We start from the raw sequence: 14,700 nt of genomic DNA on the forward strand, positions 1-14,700 counted from the left end.
CTTAGCTAAGAACCTAACGTCTACAGAAACAGATGAGTTTTTGAAAGAGACAGGATTAAATGTGGTTAAAAAGGTAAAATATTTAGGGGTGTTCTTGACTTCTAAAAACTTGAATTTGTTTAAGGACAACTATGAGAAATGTTGGTCAGAAATCAAAAGGGATTTGGAAATTTGGACAAGACTAAAACTTTCCTTGTTAGGCCGAATAGCAGCTATAAAGATGAATGTTTTGCCGAAAATGTTATTTTTGTTTCAGACCCTGCAGATTGTGGACAAAGTGGTATGCTTCGAAAAGTGGCAGAGGGATATTTCTAAGTTTGTTTGGCAGGGCAAAAAGCCCCGAATTAAGTTTAAAATACTAACAGATGCGAAAGAAAGGGGGGGATTTGCCCTGCCAGACTTGAGGTTATATTATGAATCTGCAGCCTTCTGCTGGTTGAAAGATTGGTTTTTGTTAGAGAACACCGATGTCCTAGATCTGGAAGGGTTTGATAACGCTTTTGGGTGGCATGCGTATTTGTGGTATGACAAGGTTAAAGTTCATAAAATGTTCAAAAACCATATTGTTAGAAGAGCAATCTTTATGGTCTGGACAAAATATAAAGACTTATTGGAGAGTAAAACTCCAAGGTGGCTTTCACCGGCAGAGGCCAAGGCACGCAAGAGACTTAACATGGAGGCCTACTGGCCAAAATATTGGGAATTAATAGAAAAAGATGGTGACAATTGGAAGCTGCAGAGTTTTGAAAATGCAAAAAGTAAGGTGCGAGACTGGTTGCATTATGCCCAAATTCGAGAAATTTTCAAAACAGACAAAAAGGTTGGGTTCCAGGTGGAAAAATCGAAATTAGAGACAGAATTGTTAGAACCTAAAGACAAATTACTTTCAAGAATGTATAACTTGCTGCTCAAATGGAATACACAGGATGAGACAGTCAAATCCGCCATGATAAAGTGGGCACAGGATATTGGACATAACATTATGTTTGAGGACTGGGAAAGGTTATGGACCACCGGATTGAAATTCACGGCATGTAGTGCCCTGAAAGAAAATATTATGAAAATGATATACCGGTGGTACATGACCCCAGTCAAGCTTGCTAAGATATATCACCTGTCTGATAATAAATGCTGGAAGTGTAAAGAGGCGGAAGGGACATTCTTTCATCTCTGGTGGACATGTCCGAAAGTGAAGGCCTTTTGGGAAATGATCTATAATGAGTTAAAAAAGGTATTTAGATATACCTTGCCTAAGAAACCGGAGGCCTTCCTTCTGGGCATTGTAGACCAGAATGTGTTAAAGAAAGATAGAACTTTTTTTATGTATGCTACAACAGCAGCAAGAATTCTCATCGCAAAGTGTTGGAAGACACAAGATTTACCCACACTGGAGGAATGGCAGACGCAGTTGATGGACTATATGGAACTGGCGGAAATGACTGGCAGAATCCGAGACTTGGGAGAAGAAAAAATGGAAGAGGACTGGAAAAAATTTAAGGACTATTTACAAAAATATTATAAGCTGTATGAATGTTAAGAAAATGTACTTTTTAGGAAATATTAGCCCCAGCAATGGTAATTAGGTGAAATTAAAATTAAGGCACAAGAAAAGAGAGGTGAAATTAAGAAAAATCTTTATTGCATTACGTTCTAATCACAATATATAAGATTATGGTTACAATAACTTTGATTTTGGTAACATGAAATTGAAAGATACAATAATGAATTGAAAGATACAATAAGTAATGAAATAAGACAATAAATAGCTGAAGATTTTGTATTATGAACATTGGGTTATAAATATATTGAAAAGGGTAATATGACAAAATGAAAGATACAATAAGTGATGAAACAAGATAACAAAATGCTGAAATTGGTATTATAAATAATGCAGATTCGGGATGATGTGGGGAAGTCCAAAAGATTCTGTAAAAGAAATATGATTTATGAAACTTTTGTATTTTATTTTTTGTTCTTTTCTATTCTGTAAAATTAATAAAAATTTTTTAAAAAAAAAAAAAAGGAAAACTACAGAACGAGACCAAATGGAGAAAAGCCTCCTTCCTCCTTACCCAGTGGCCTCTCTCTGGTGTCCAACGGAGGCCTCTCTGCCTCACAGGAATCCAGGTCCATTTCTGCAAAGAGATCCTTTCCCTGAAAAAGAAACAAGGATTCAAAACAGAGAATGCGGAGAAATACTAGAAAGAGAATGACAAAGACTTGAAGGGTGTGAGATCTCATTCCATGGATGCTTTCCCAGAAAACGGATGGGCCATCAGCAGACCATTATGGGATGTTTTCTGTCCTGTTTGGAGCCCCTTGGGAGTATCCAGAGGAAAGTCTCTCTCACCTGCTTTCTCTCCTCTGCCTGACTCAGGAGGAAACCTTCGGCCAGGGCCACCGCCTGGGAACTGGTCTCCGCTCCACAGTCCCTCACCCAGCTCTCCATCTCCAGTGGAAGGACAGCCAGGAACTGCTCCAAGATCACCAGGTCCAGCATCTCAGCTTTCGTGTGCCTTTCCGGCTTCAGCCACTGGTGGCAAAAGTGGTAGAGTCGGCTGCAAACCTCTCGGGGTCCTTTGGCCTCCTGGCAGCAGAACTGCCTCAACTGCTGGCTCTGCACCTCTGAGCGGAGGGTGTGCACCTCACCCAGGATCTTCTGCACTGGGTTTTCCCAGAATCTCCCACTGCTCCCAGTTTGGCTGCCATGGTCTCTTCCTGCTTTGGGGCCAGCTGTGTCTCGCTCATCCATCTGTGCTCTCAGGAAGCCTCTGAGAGATCGGAAGGAACCCTTTGGTCTTCTGCCAAGTTCTGTCCGTCTTAATGAGGGGCTCTAGCAAATCCTACAAAGCAAATACATTGTTCTGTTACAGAATTTGTAGGACGAGGGGGAAATGGTTCCCTGAGCAAGCATGGATGAGTCTTGCTGGGAACCAGGGCTGGACTGCACCGCATCCCAGACCATGAGCTATCTTTTTGAAAAGAAAGAGGAGGAGGAAGAGGAGAAGAAATACATCTCTAGCCTTCTAGCAATGCAAAATGTGGAGGCAACGGAAGGGATTTCTGTCAGATTAATCAACCTGGTTTCTCCATCCTTCTAGTCAATGCATGAAGTCAGAACCGAATGACAAGGGAGTCATCTTGTGAAAAATGGATGCTTTTCTCTACTTGGGGTCCTGACCTGGGGGTTCTCTGGAGTTGCTCCCCCCAGTCCCACCCTCACCCCACCTCCACTCCCTGCTTCTGTCTCCTTTTCTGCAACATCTGCCGCTGTCCAGACAGATTTGTGGGGTGAGATCTCTTTTTCTCTCTTCCGAGGGCCAGGAATGTATCTGGCCAACCCCCAGAGGGCCAAGTGGGCGGGGCCAAAGACATCTCCCTTGATTTTTTGATTTTTTTGTTGTTCTATTAGATAGCTTAACACAAACTGGCTTGCAATGCAGCAGCCAGACTATGGCCTGGGATCCCTCTCTTTATTCCTGGCCTCTCTTTGCTACTTTTCCTTCCTTCCTGCCAGTTGTTTTTTTTGGGGGGTGGGGGCTAGTCCACCTCCTCCTCCAGCTTTGGAAAACCATTTGCACATGTTTCCTCCGTTGTGCAACAATGAGGCTGAGCGATGTCACACAGAGTTAAAGAGCCAGGGACTTCTTTCTTTTAAAAAGGGAGATTTTGTGGGAGTCAGGGATCCTCTGATCTGCAGGAAGGAGAGCGTGGCAGACCTGGCCCCTCCCTGGCAGGACCCTCTCCTCCTCCCTGACTTGGGGTCCCCTCCTGCAGGTGCAGATCCGGCCCCCCAGGCACCCTCTCCTGCTGCAGCCCTGGGACCCCCCCCCCCCCGTCTCCCCACTGCACCCTCTGGGGGGAGAGAGAGGAGCTTCAACCCATAGCTGGCAACCTTCCCTTTTTTTGCGGGAAATTCCCTTATTGCAGCGCCGTTTCCCGCTGCTTCCTGCTGCTATCCCGGATTGGTAGATAGGTGAGGCTGCTGATCCCTTATTTTCAAGGCTGCTGATCCCTTATTTTCAAGGCTGCTGATCCCTTATTTTCAAGGCTGCTGATCCCTTATTTTCAAGGCTGCTGATCCCTTATTTTCAAGGCTGCTGATCCCTTATTTTCAAGGCTGCTGATCCCTTATTTTCAAATCTGAAAGTTGACAGCTATGGACTCACCAGATCCCAGGAGGGGGCTGCGATTCGGCCCTTGCAGGAGAGACACCAAAGTAACACCCCCCCTTCCTTGCAGGAAAGGACTGGGGAGGGAGGGGCCTTGGCTGTAGAGGACCTGGCCCCCCCTTGCTTCCTGGCCTCTCTAGGAAGGCAGCTCACTTCCTTTTAACCCTTGCCAAGCCGAGTCCCTCCAGCTCAGCCTCTCTCGCTTGGCACAACCTCAGATTCTTATTATTTTGTATGGATTTAGGGGGCAGCTGCCCCCCTGGCTACGCCCATGCCCAGATATCCTTTTGGGGGTGAGGCTCTTGGCTGGACTCTGAGCATCTCCCTCCCTTGGCCAGAAACCAGAGGAAGAGCTTGCAGGGAAAAGGGCTTTGCAGGAGGCAAGGAAGCTCCTCCTAGAATTCCGGAGTGGAGAGAGAGGAGGGGATCCCAGGGTCATCTAGTCCAACCCCCAGCAATGCAGGAATCTCAGCTCAAGCATCCATGGCAGATGGCCGTCCGGTCTCTCCTTAGAAACCTCCAAGGAAGGAGAGTCTCCCACCTCCCAAGGAAGACCTTTCCCCTGCCAAAATGAGTAATAATGAGTAATAAATTAAATGAGTAAATGAGTAAAAATTTCTTATGCGTGCTTTTCATACTAATATACAAAAGTAAGCCATTTCCCTTTCCAGAAATGCTTAATTGCTAATTCAATGGACTGAAAATGGATGGCTGTTGTTATTATGTTTAGGGAAGCTTTTAATATTTGATGGACAATTGTATTTTAATATTTTGTTGGAAGCCGCCCAGAGTGGCTGGGGAACCCAGCCAGATGGGTGGGGTATACATTATTATTATTATTATTATTATTATTATTATTATTATTCATCATCAGGTGAGTGTTCTCCTTTCAAAAGAGGCAGGTGGAATCTCCACGGTTGCTAATAGTATAACATTGTAAGTGCAGAGAAATATGGGGAACCCTAGATTATCTGCTTGGCATGCAGAATGTCCCAGGGTCAGCCCCTGACATCTCCTGCCAGGGCTGGACAAAATCCCTGCCTGAAACTCTGGGGAGCTGCTGCCAGTCAGTGTAGACCAGGGGTCCTCAAACTATGTTCCGCGGGCCGAATCCAGCCCTCCAGGGTCGTGAATCTGGCCTGCACGACCATTTCAGAACCCACCAAGTGTTCGAGGCTGAAAGCATCTCGCCACCCGCTCAGTCAGTCCCTGCGCCGTGCTGAGGTATAACACCGGTCTTGAAAGACCTACATTGGCTCCCACTACGTTTCCGAGCACAATTCAAAGTGCTGGTGCTGACCTTTAAAGCCCTAAACGGCCTCGGCCCAGCATACCCAAAAGAGCGTCTCCACCCCCATTGTTCTGCCCGGACACTGAGGTCCAGCTCCAAGGGCCTTTAGGCGGTTCCCTCATTGCGAGAAGCAAAGCTACAGGGAACCAGGCAGAGGGCCTTCTCGGTAGTGGCCCCTGCCCTGTGGAACGCCCTCCCATCAGATGTCAAAGCGATAAACAACTACCTGACATTCAGAAGACATCTTAAGGCAGCCCTGTTAAGGGAAGTTTTTAATGTGTGACGTTTTTGTGTATTTTGGGTTGCTGTGGAAGCCGCTTAGAGTGGCTGGGGAAACCCAGCCAGATGGGCGGGGTACAAATAAATTATTATTATTATTATTATTATTATTATTATTATTATTATTATTATTGTTATTAGTTGCTTTTGTTGTTGTTGTTGTTTAGTCGTTTAGTCGTGTCCGACTCTTCGTGACCCCATGGACCAGAGCACGCCAGGCACTCCTGTCTTCCACTGCCTCCCGTAGTTTGGTCGCTCATGTTTGTAGCTTCGAGAACACTATCCAACCATCTCGTCCTCTGTCGTCCCCTTCTTCTTGTGCCCTCCATCTTTCCCAACATTAGGGTCTTTTCCAGGGAGTCTTCTCTTCTCATGAGGTGGGCAAAATACTGGAGCCTCAGCTTCAGGATCTGTCCTTCCAGTGAGCACTCAGGGCTGATTTCCTTCAGAATGGATGCGTTTGATCCATGGGACTCTCAAGAGTCTCCTCCAGCACCATAATTCAAAAGCATCAATTCTTCGGCGATCAGCCTTCTTTATGGTCCAGCTCTCACTTCATACACCACCACTGGGTAAACCATGGCTTTAACTATACGGACCTTTGTTGGCAAGGTGATGTCTCTGTTTTCTAGGACGCTGTCTAGGTTTGCCCTCGCCTTTCTCCCAAGGAGCAGGCGTCTTTTAATTTCGTGACTGCTGTCACAAAATTTATCATTATTATTATTAGGTAAACGCCACCAGTGTGGTGGTAGTTATACCAATGAAAGGCCAGGGGTTTTGCCCGGGGACGGGGAAGGGTTGTCTTTTGGCTTGAAGCGTGAAGTTGAGTTCGGAGTTAACCACGCAGCTAACCAATTATTTTAGGAAGGCAAGTCCAATACCAACTGCCCAAACTTTGGCACGCAAAATGCCCTAGAAGCCAACCGTAATTGCTAAATTGGAATTCACGGCACCTAGCACTTTAACTCAATTGATTTAAATTAACTTACTCGGAGTCACACCAATTAAATTCACAATTTGACTGTAGGAAACCTTAGCCATTAAATTAAGTCCCTTTGCATAAGAACCAATTAAAGTAAGGAATTGACCGCAGAAAAACCTAACCCTCAGCAACTAAAAATATATTAAATCCCTCCTGATCACGACTAAATTCCTAGCACTTTTGTAACTCCACAGAGAAAGAGCCCTTATAACAACCCCCTGAGCAGCTGCATGGTAAGCAAGCACCCCCCCCCCACTGGGACAGCAGTTGAACCAAAAAAGTGCGCTTGCCAGAACCTAATGAAATCAAATGCCGTATGCTGAAACTCCGCCCTTCTCCTTATGTTCTTATAATTAAAGCACAATGAGAAATTGAAGCCGATAAGCTAGGGGTGGAGTCTATTAGCCTCTCCCAAGATGGCGCCGATAATCCCCATAGCCGAGGAACCACGTGGTTTACTCAGAATGGCGACGCTGCGTCGTGCCACCCCGGCAAGCGAAAAATTCATATAACAGCTCGAATCGGTCAGTGGTAGCCCTAACGCGCCGCTGCCCCTTTTTTCCTCTGTTTGGCTTCTCGTGAGGGAATTTAGCCCCAAAGCCCGAAGAACGCTGCGCAAGACAAACCTGAGGCGGGGAATTGCCACACTGAAAATGGCCGCCTTGATCAACCCCCTAACACACAGGTGGGGCACACATGTGGGCCTACCGCGAGCGACGCTGTGCCGTGTAACCTAGGCCTGCTTAATAAAAATTAAACCAGATTACAAGAAAGGGGGACAGTCCCGCAGCCCGTTAAACCATTAACCCAATCGGGCCGCCCGAAACAAATCCAGCCCCCGAGCAGTGCTCCCCAATACGGTACCCCCTCAGACAGAGGGTGCTTAGCCGCCCAGGAAGCGGCAGGCAGGCGCCCGGGGAAGGGAAGGGGATGCCGAGATAAAGCACCTCGAGCGCCGTTTCCACGCCGATGTCGTTGCACGCTCTGAATACGCTTCCGCCAGCGGCAACAGGAAAGAAGCAGCGAAAACAACCCTAAAACTGCAAACTCCCCTCTGTCCCACTCAGAGGAAGACTCTTTGGAGCCTCTCTCAAATAACAAACATTTGCACACTTCATTCTCATTTTTGTCCTGTTTAAGATTGATAAGGCCCAACATGGCTTCCTTAGATTTAAAATTTAAAAACTATGTGCACTTAAGAACATAGTCTGTGGATGCTGAAGCCAATGTAAGCACAAATCCTTTAAATCTAAATCTTGGAGTACATCTCTTATTCATTTCAGAGAGCCAGTGTGGTGTAGTGGTTAAGAGTCACGTAATCTGGTCTCCGCTTCTCCACCTGCAGCTGCTGGGTGACCTTGGGCCAGTCACACTTCTCTGAAGTCTCTCAGCCCCACTCACCCCACAGAGTGTTTGTTGTGGGGGAGAAAGGGAAAGGAGATTGTGAGCCGCTTTGAGACTCCTGAAGGGGAGTAAAAGGCGGGATATCAAATCCAAACTCTTCTTCTTCTCTTCTTCTTCTTCATTTATAGAGAAGCTAAGATCTCTAATGCGTGGGCTCTCAGGCTGGGTTATTATTATATCTACTGCCTTCTGAGCCCCATTAAGTTTACGGTTTCATGTTCTAGCTTTAGGTTATAGTTTAACAACACAAATTTGATGTGCTCAGCTCTCCCTAAGGGTTCACACCTTGATTTTGTTGAAGGATCCCTGAGGTGGCCGCTGTGTCCTGGGTTCCAGGTGGTGGGCCTAAGCCACCCATTAAAAGTTACAACGGTCTCACAATTTGGACTTGGAAAGACCATTTCGCCCCTTTAATTTATTTTATTTTATATATTTTTCCCAATTGGAGATGACAAACTGGAGGGGCGTATTAGAATCCTCTCTGGGGCAAAAAGGCTTCATGGAAGCTTTGTTGTCAGGAAGAGTCCCGCTAGGGTGTTTAGAAGAGTGAGCTCCCATTTCCCTCTAATACCGAGCGGGGGTTGCTCGATAACAAGTTACACAAGGAGATACATAAACAGAGATACAAGAGATGGACAAAGGGGGGGGGAGAGAGAAAAGAATATCCTATCAGTATTATTCAGTCTAACACTCAAGTGCCCCTCTCGGCCCTTTCTGGGCAAAACTCCGACGGATCGGACCGGAGAAGGCTAGCAGAAATCCAAAGGCAATCCCTGCCTATAACTTAAACCACAGACAACTAGCCTGGAAACAATGGGTCTCTTAACCCGGAAAAGCCATGGATCCGGAATTCACTCAGCGCTGCTCACAAAACTAATCCTAGTGCGGGGCCCCGTCTTCTTCCTGAACCTCCCGCTCTACCGTCCACAACAGCCTCCTGCCTGATCTTAGAACTATGTCCGGAACTCCCTACTGGACGCTTGCACAGTGCAGTGCCAGACTGGGGTCCGAGAAGACAAAGGTTTGAAAGGAAGCAAATGACACACACACAGAGAGAGAGATTTTCCATGACCCTTCCGGCCACGCTCCGAAAGAAGGCGTCAAGGAGAGAAAAAAGAGATTTTCCACGATCCCTTTGGCTACACTCCGAAGAAGAGAAGGACTTCCAGGACGCTTCCGGCCGCACTCCGAGAGAAGACGTCAAGGAGAGGAAAAAGAAAAGTTCAGCTGCCGTGGAGACATTATTCTTCCACCCCCCCTCCCACCGTACTAACTTCAAACCATACTCACATCTTTGAATGTCCCTCGTGGATCCCAGGATCCTTTTATTTGGCCGGCTTGACCTTGCCTTTGCTCCCCTGGTTGAGCTTTCTGGTGATGATTGATTACCGCCCGCAAAGAGGAGGCAAGGAGAGGAAAAAGGATCCCTGGGCTAAGGTTGCCCAGTGGCGCCCGATCTCCTCTATCTCCCCCCTCACCTTCACAGGAGGACCAAGAGTCCCTGAGCATGGTCGCCAAATTGTTAACGGAAAAATCCGAGGGCTCCCTTGGACAAAAACAAAGATACCAACCAGGATAACTTGGAGCAAAACAGCAGCCTGTAGGCTTGGCCTTTATTGAGCTGTTGCAACAGGGTGCTCCCCTCACTTGCAGGAGGAAGGACCCAGAAAAATGGTGTGCAAGGCCTTATAAAGACTTTTGAAGTTGCCACCCTGTAGATCAAGCCCACCCCCAGAAACATCATACATACATCACAGAAGGGGTGTAACCCAAGACCACCCCTCAGATACATCACATCTACATCACAGAAAGGAGGGGTTGAGGGAGGGGTTGTGGTGGTAACCTGAGTGTCCTGTCACCTGGCTGGTTCTTCCTTTCCCCCTCCCCATGAGTACTTTCCAGGTGACAGAGGGGAGTTCACTGTTTCCTGCCCCCAGAGGGAAGAGCTGATCTCTGTCCTTTGTTCCAGTCCGTGCTGAATCCACTCCCATAAGCAAGTTCTTTGTGATCTTGATGGTCTTCTGTCTAGGACCATCAGGGTTGGCATAGCAACTGGGCAGGGCTCCTGTGTATGTGCTGGTATGCTCAAGGGATTATGGCTGCCCTCTTTCAAACCTTCCCCATTTTGTAGACCTTCCTTCATGGAGTAAAATAAAAATGGAACAGTGTAAATTTGATGTATGGTTGATTTTCTATGAATTTATAACAGAAGCGTAGCGTATGTAGTGTGTGAGTGTGAGTGTGTGTGTGTGAAGTTTGTACAAACAATGTTGGGGGTGGTCCTGCGATATTATCACAATATCATGGGCTTCATCCGTTGTACATATTCTAAGTAATGTAAATGAGTATAATGCCATAATTCAACATATTTTAACAAATTAACAAACCTGTGTATGGATAAAGTTTGTTTTACATTTGTTGTTTTAAAAGGCTCACTTTAAGAAGAAAACCTTACAGCTGCAGATTGCTGTCACCTGTAACTAAAATCAATGCTGCGCCTGTCTACATACATTGTAAGACTTGTTGTTCACTGCAGAAACCACTATAAGTTCCATTATCTGGATACTTCATATATGGCATGTACTTTTACAGCACAATTGTTTTTATAATTTTAATTTGTTAGATGATCTAGTGGTCGATCCACAACTCTGGTCACTGCTCCCTGAGAAAAGCTCAAGAACTCTGGGCAAAGACAATGGGTAGATCACTGGCAGGATTTTTATTACTGGGAGTAGATCTCAGTCTCTTGGAAGTTCTGTCATTGTGGCCATTTCAAGGTACCAGCACAACTTTAATTGCCACTCATCTTTTGTTGATATTAACTCATTTTCCAGTATTTTGCTATTAACATCCTAGCTGCTATTGCCGTGTAAAGAACCAAAGCTTTCCTATTTAACATTCTAATGATAAGCATACCAAATGAAAAATCATTAGAATGTTAAATAGGAAAGCTTTGGTTTTCTTTAAAATAAATAGCATTTCTTTTATTTTATTTTCCCTTTGGGGACATGTCCACCACATGTGGAATAAGGTTCCATCATTTTGTCTGCATCTCCAACACTTATTGCTGATATTTATTTATTTTGACTGATTTGGATGTGGTCAGGTACCATCTAAGAATCAAATAGCATGTGGTGAATTTTAAGTCTTTTCCCATAATTTCCCTCATTTTTCATCTTCATTGGATATCCACAATCGTGTGTCCATTTCACCATCACCTCCTTCACCTCCTAGTCCTTAAGGTTCCAGTCCAGTAACAATCTGTGTGGTTTTGATAATATCTTTGTATTATTTAATATTTTTTTAAAAAAATCCGCTGTTGTTCTGTCAAGTCCATTTATTTTTTATCTGGAAAAAATGGTTTAACTGGTAATCTTTCTTTTTTACTTTTGATTTCCTTTTATATTTTTACTTTTTTGTAATTTTAGCATATAATAACAGTAGTAATTATATGGAAATGGGATAATAATATTGTAATGAATAAAATGCTTAACTCGCCAAGATTTTTATTGTTTGCAGCTTCCCAAGAAAACTGAAGGAGATTCTCTCCTTTTTGGCTTTTATCTCTTCCCTTTATAACTGTCTCTTTAAGTCCCAACAGTCCTGCCCCACCCTCCCATTTACAGGATATCCTTTCTACAGATGTCAACGCAGACCCAATGATGGAAAACCCTCCGCCCAATTCCTCATGACCACAAGGCTATTTATTACCTGCAGCAACACCAACAAAAGCCACCAGAGTGGCCACAGCTATCTCTTTCCAAAGATATAGACTGACAGGGAGGGGGCTGACAGTCTTTTCTGTGATGTGGTATGATGTATCGGGGGGGGGGGTTGTCCTTGGGCTACACCTCTTCTATGATGTATGTATGATGTTTCTTGGGGTGGTCTTGGACTCCAGGGTGGGCAATTAAAAATGTCTATATAGGGGCTTTCATGCATTGCTCGGGGTCCTCCTTCTCTCTCCTGCGTGTGGGGGAGCACCCTGTTGCTAGTATGTCACATGCCCCTATTTACTTTCCTGGGCTTGGGAAGTGTAAGAACAGAAGTCAGTCTTATCTCTTCTGCTCTGCTGTGCTTTTGCACTGTTCTTTGTCTCCCTGTCTGTTGCTGAAGAAGAGAGAGGGTGCCATTATGATCCGGTTGGTGTCGTTTGCAGTCGTTTGGTGTCGTCTGCAGATGTGATGAGCATCCCCTCAGTTCCTTCATCCATGTCATTTATAAAGACGCTGAACAACAACGGGCCCAGGACAGAACCCTGCAGCACCCCTCTTGTCACTTTTCCCAGGATGAGGAGGAACCATGAAGGAGTCCTCTTTGGGTTCGGTCAGTCAAATCCACCTAACAGTTACCTCATTCAGTCTCATTTTACCACCTTCCTCTCATAAATATCACAGAGGACTCTGTCAAAAGCCTTACTGAAATCGAGGTGCACTATTTCCACAACAGTCCACTGATCAACAAAGTTTTTAATCCATCCAAGAAAAGAAAAAAAGAAAAGGAGAGATTTCTCTGGCTTGTCTTGTTTTTGACCCCTGGGCTCTCACTTGTGGGGTGCCTCAGGGTTCCGTCCTCTCCCCCATGCTTTTCAACATTTACATGCAGCCGCTGGGAGAGATCATCCGGAGGTTTGGCCTGGGTGTTCATCAGTATGCGGATGATACCCAGCTCTACCTCTCTTTCAAATCAGAACCAGTGAAGGCGGTGAAGGTCCTCTGTGAGTGTCTGGAGGCGGCTAACAGATTGAGGTTGAATCCTGACAAGACAGAATTACTGTTTTGGGGGGACAGGAGGCGGGCAGGTGTGGAGGATTCCTTGGTCCTGAATGGGGTAACTGTGCCCCTGAAGGACCAGGTGCGCAGCCTGGGAGTCATTTTGGACTCATAGCTGTCCATGGAGGCACAGGTCAAATCTGTGTCCAGGGCAGCTGTTTACCAGCTCCATCTGGTACGTAGGCTGAGACCCTATCTGCCTGCGGACTGCCTCGCCAGAGTGGTGCATGCTCTGGTTATCTCCCGCTTGGACTACTGCAATGCGCTCTACGTGGGGCTACCTTTGAAGGTGACTCGGAAACTACAACTAATCCAGAATGCGGCAGCTAGACTGGTGACTGGGGGCGGCCACCGAGACCATATAACACCGGTCTTGAACGACCTACATTGGCTCCCAGTACATTTCCGAGCACAATTCAAAGTGTTGGTGCTGACCTTGAAAGCCCTAAACGGCCTCGGTCCAGTATACCTGAAGGAGCGTCTCCACCCCCATCATTCTGCCCGGACACTGAGGTCCAGCGCCAAGGGCCTTCTGGCAGTTCCCTCATTGTGAGAAGCAAAGCTACAGGGAACCAGGCAGAGGGCCTTCTCGGTAGTGGCGCCCGCCCTGTGGAACGCCCTTCCAGCAGATGTCAAAGCAATAAACAACTACCTGACATTCAGAAGACATCTTAAGGCAGCCCTGTTCAGGGAAGTTTTTAACATGTGATTTTACTGTATTATTGGTTTTTATGGAAGCCGCCAAGAGTGGCTGGGGAGGCCCAGCCAGATGGGTGGGGTATAAATAATAAATTATTATTATTATTATTATTATTATTATTATTATTATTAAGAAAGCCATGCTTTCATCCTGTATGTTTATATTGTAAAAACTTCAGATGAAGGGCAAATAAATTTTAAAAAGCATAAATGAGGATATTGACAAGCTAGAACTTGTGCAAAGGAGGGAGATTTATGTCTTTAATTCGGAAACCACATAACCCAGTGGTGCTGACTTTGATAAAATATTGGTGGGGGGCCAGGTAAGTCCTGCCTTGCACAATCCATCATATGATGCATGTGTGGGAATGTTCAGGGATGCAGGAAAGGATAAGTTGTCTGAGTATATCCTTATCCAACTTGTGTTAACAACTTCTACAATATCAGCAGAGTAACATTCCCTTTTATTTTAAATTTGCAGCGTCTGCGTTTGCTCAGGCTCGCTAAAGCCTCTATAATAACTGTTCTGGTATTTTCCCCTTATTCCCTCATAAAATAGAAGAGACGACACAGTCTTTTACAAAAATATAAAAAGAGTTTACTCACATTCTGTTCACAATCAGATTCCAGAAGGCAGACTTAGCTTAATGAAGTAACATACACTTGGAGTCTATCTCTTAAGAAGACAGTCCCTTTTTCCTCTCTTGGCTGGAAGCCAAGAGGGCATCTCTGCTTAGTAGATGTTGTGTCTTCGATGCATGTGGTGAAAGAGAGAGATGGCTGCCCTGCCCTGTGCTTTTGTCATTACCTGCACAGGTGAGGCCACACCCACCTCTAGTTACATGCAGAGGAAGTCTGTCCCAGCCCAGAAGGAAACAGGAAGTTTACCTGCTGGCTGGACAAACATCCCTCCCCATGTGTAAACATGTTCACTCTAGGAATGTTGTACTTGACTGCTCTTGTGTTTCACAGCATGCATGCCATTAGAATGGCAATGTCTATAATGGCAGCGACTTTTTAAAAAAGTAATATTTTGCGCCCGTAGTTCAATTTCCCAGTGGCTCCCCTTGCCCCAGAGACACTTCTAGCATTCCATCTCCT

The 14,700-nt window shown here is 45.6% G+C and overlaps 3 protein-coding genes across 3 annotated transcripts in view; all 3 read right to left on the bottom strand.

Moving 5' to 3' along the window:
- Window positions 1–4,065, bottom strand: part of LOC309341032 (uncharacterized protein) — a 103,778-nt gene extending 99,713 nt beyond the window's left edge. Inside the window, exon 1 of the mRNA XM_081860433.1 lies at window positions 3,882–4,065. The gene's annotated coding sequence lies outside the window, so the exon portion shown is untranslated. The remainder of the gene's footprint in view (window positions 1–3,881) is intronic.
- Window positions 1–14,700, bottom strand: part of LOC309340989 (uncharacterized protein) — a 91,924-nt gene that overhangs the window by 69,579 nt on the left and 7,645 nt on the right. The gene's annotated exons all lie outside the window — the stretch shown is intronic.
- LOC309340616 (zinc finger and SCAN domain-containing protein 31-like) overlaps window positions 2,029–14,700 on the bottom strand; it is a gene marked incomplete at its 3' end in the record, with an annotated part of 61,642 nt that continues 48,970 nt past the window's right edge. The window contains exons 2-3 of the mRNA XM_081859500.1: window positions 2,351–2,843; window positions 2,029–2,154 (exon numbers count right to left, since the gene is read on the bottom strand). Coding sequence (XP_081715626.1) covers window positions 2,029–2,154; window positions 2,351–2,752 — 528 coding nt within the window. The 5' untranslated portion in view covers window positions 2,753–2,843. The remainder of the gene's footprint in view (window positions 2,155–2,350; window positions 2,844–14,700) is intronic.

This window comes from Podarcis erhardii (assembly GCF_964252035.2).
Source record: "Podarcis erhardii genome assembly, chromosome: 4".
NCBI classification, from domain to species: domain Eukaryota; kingdom Metazoa; phylum Chordata; class Lepidosauria; order Squamata; family Lacertidae; genus Podarcis; species Podarcis erhardii.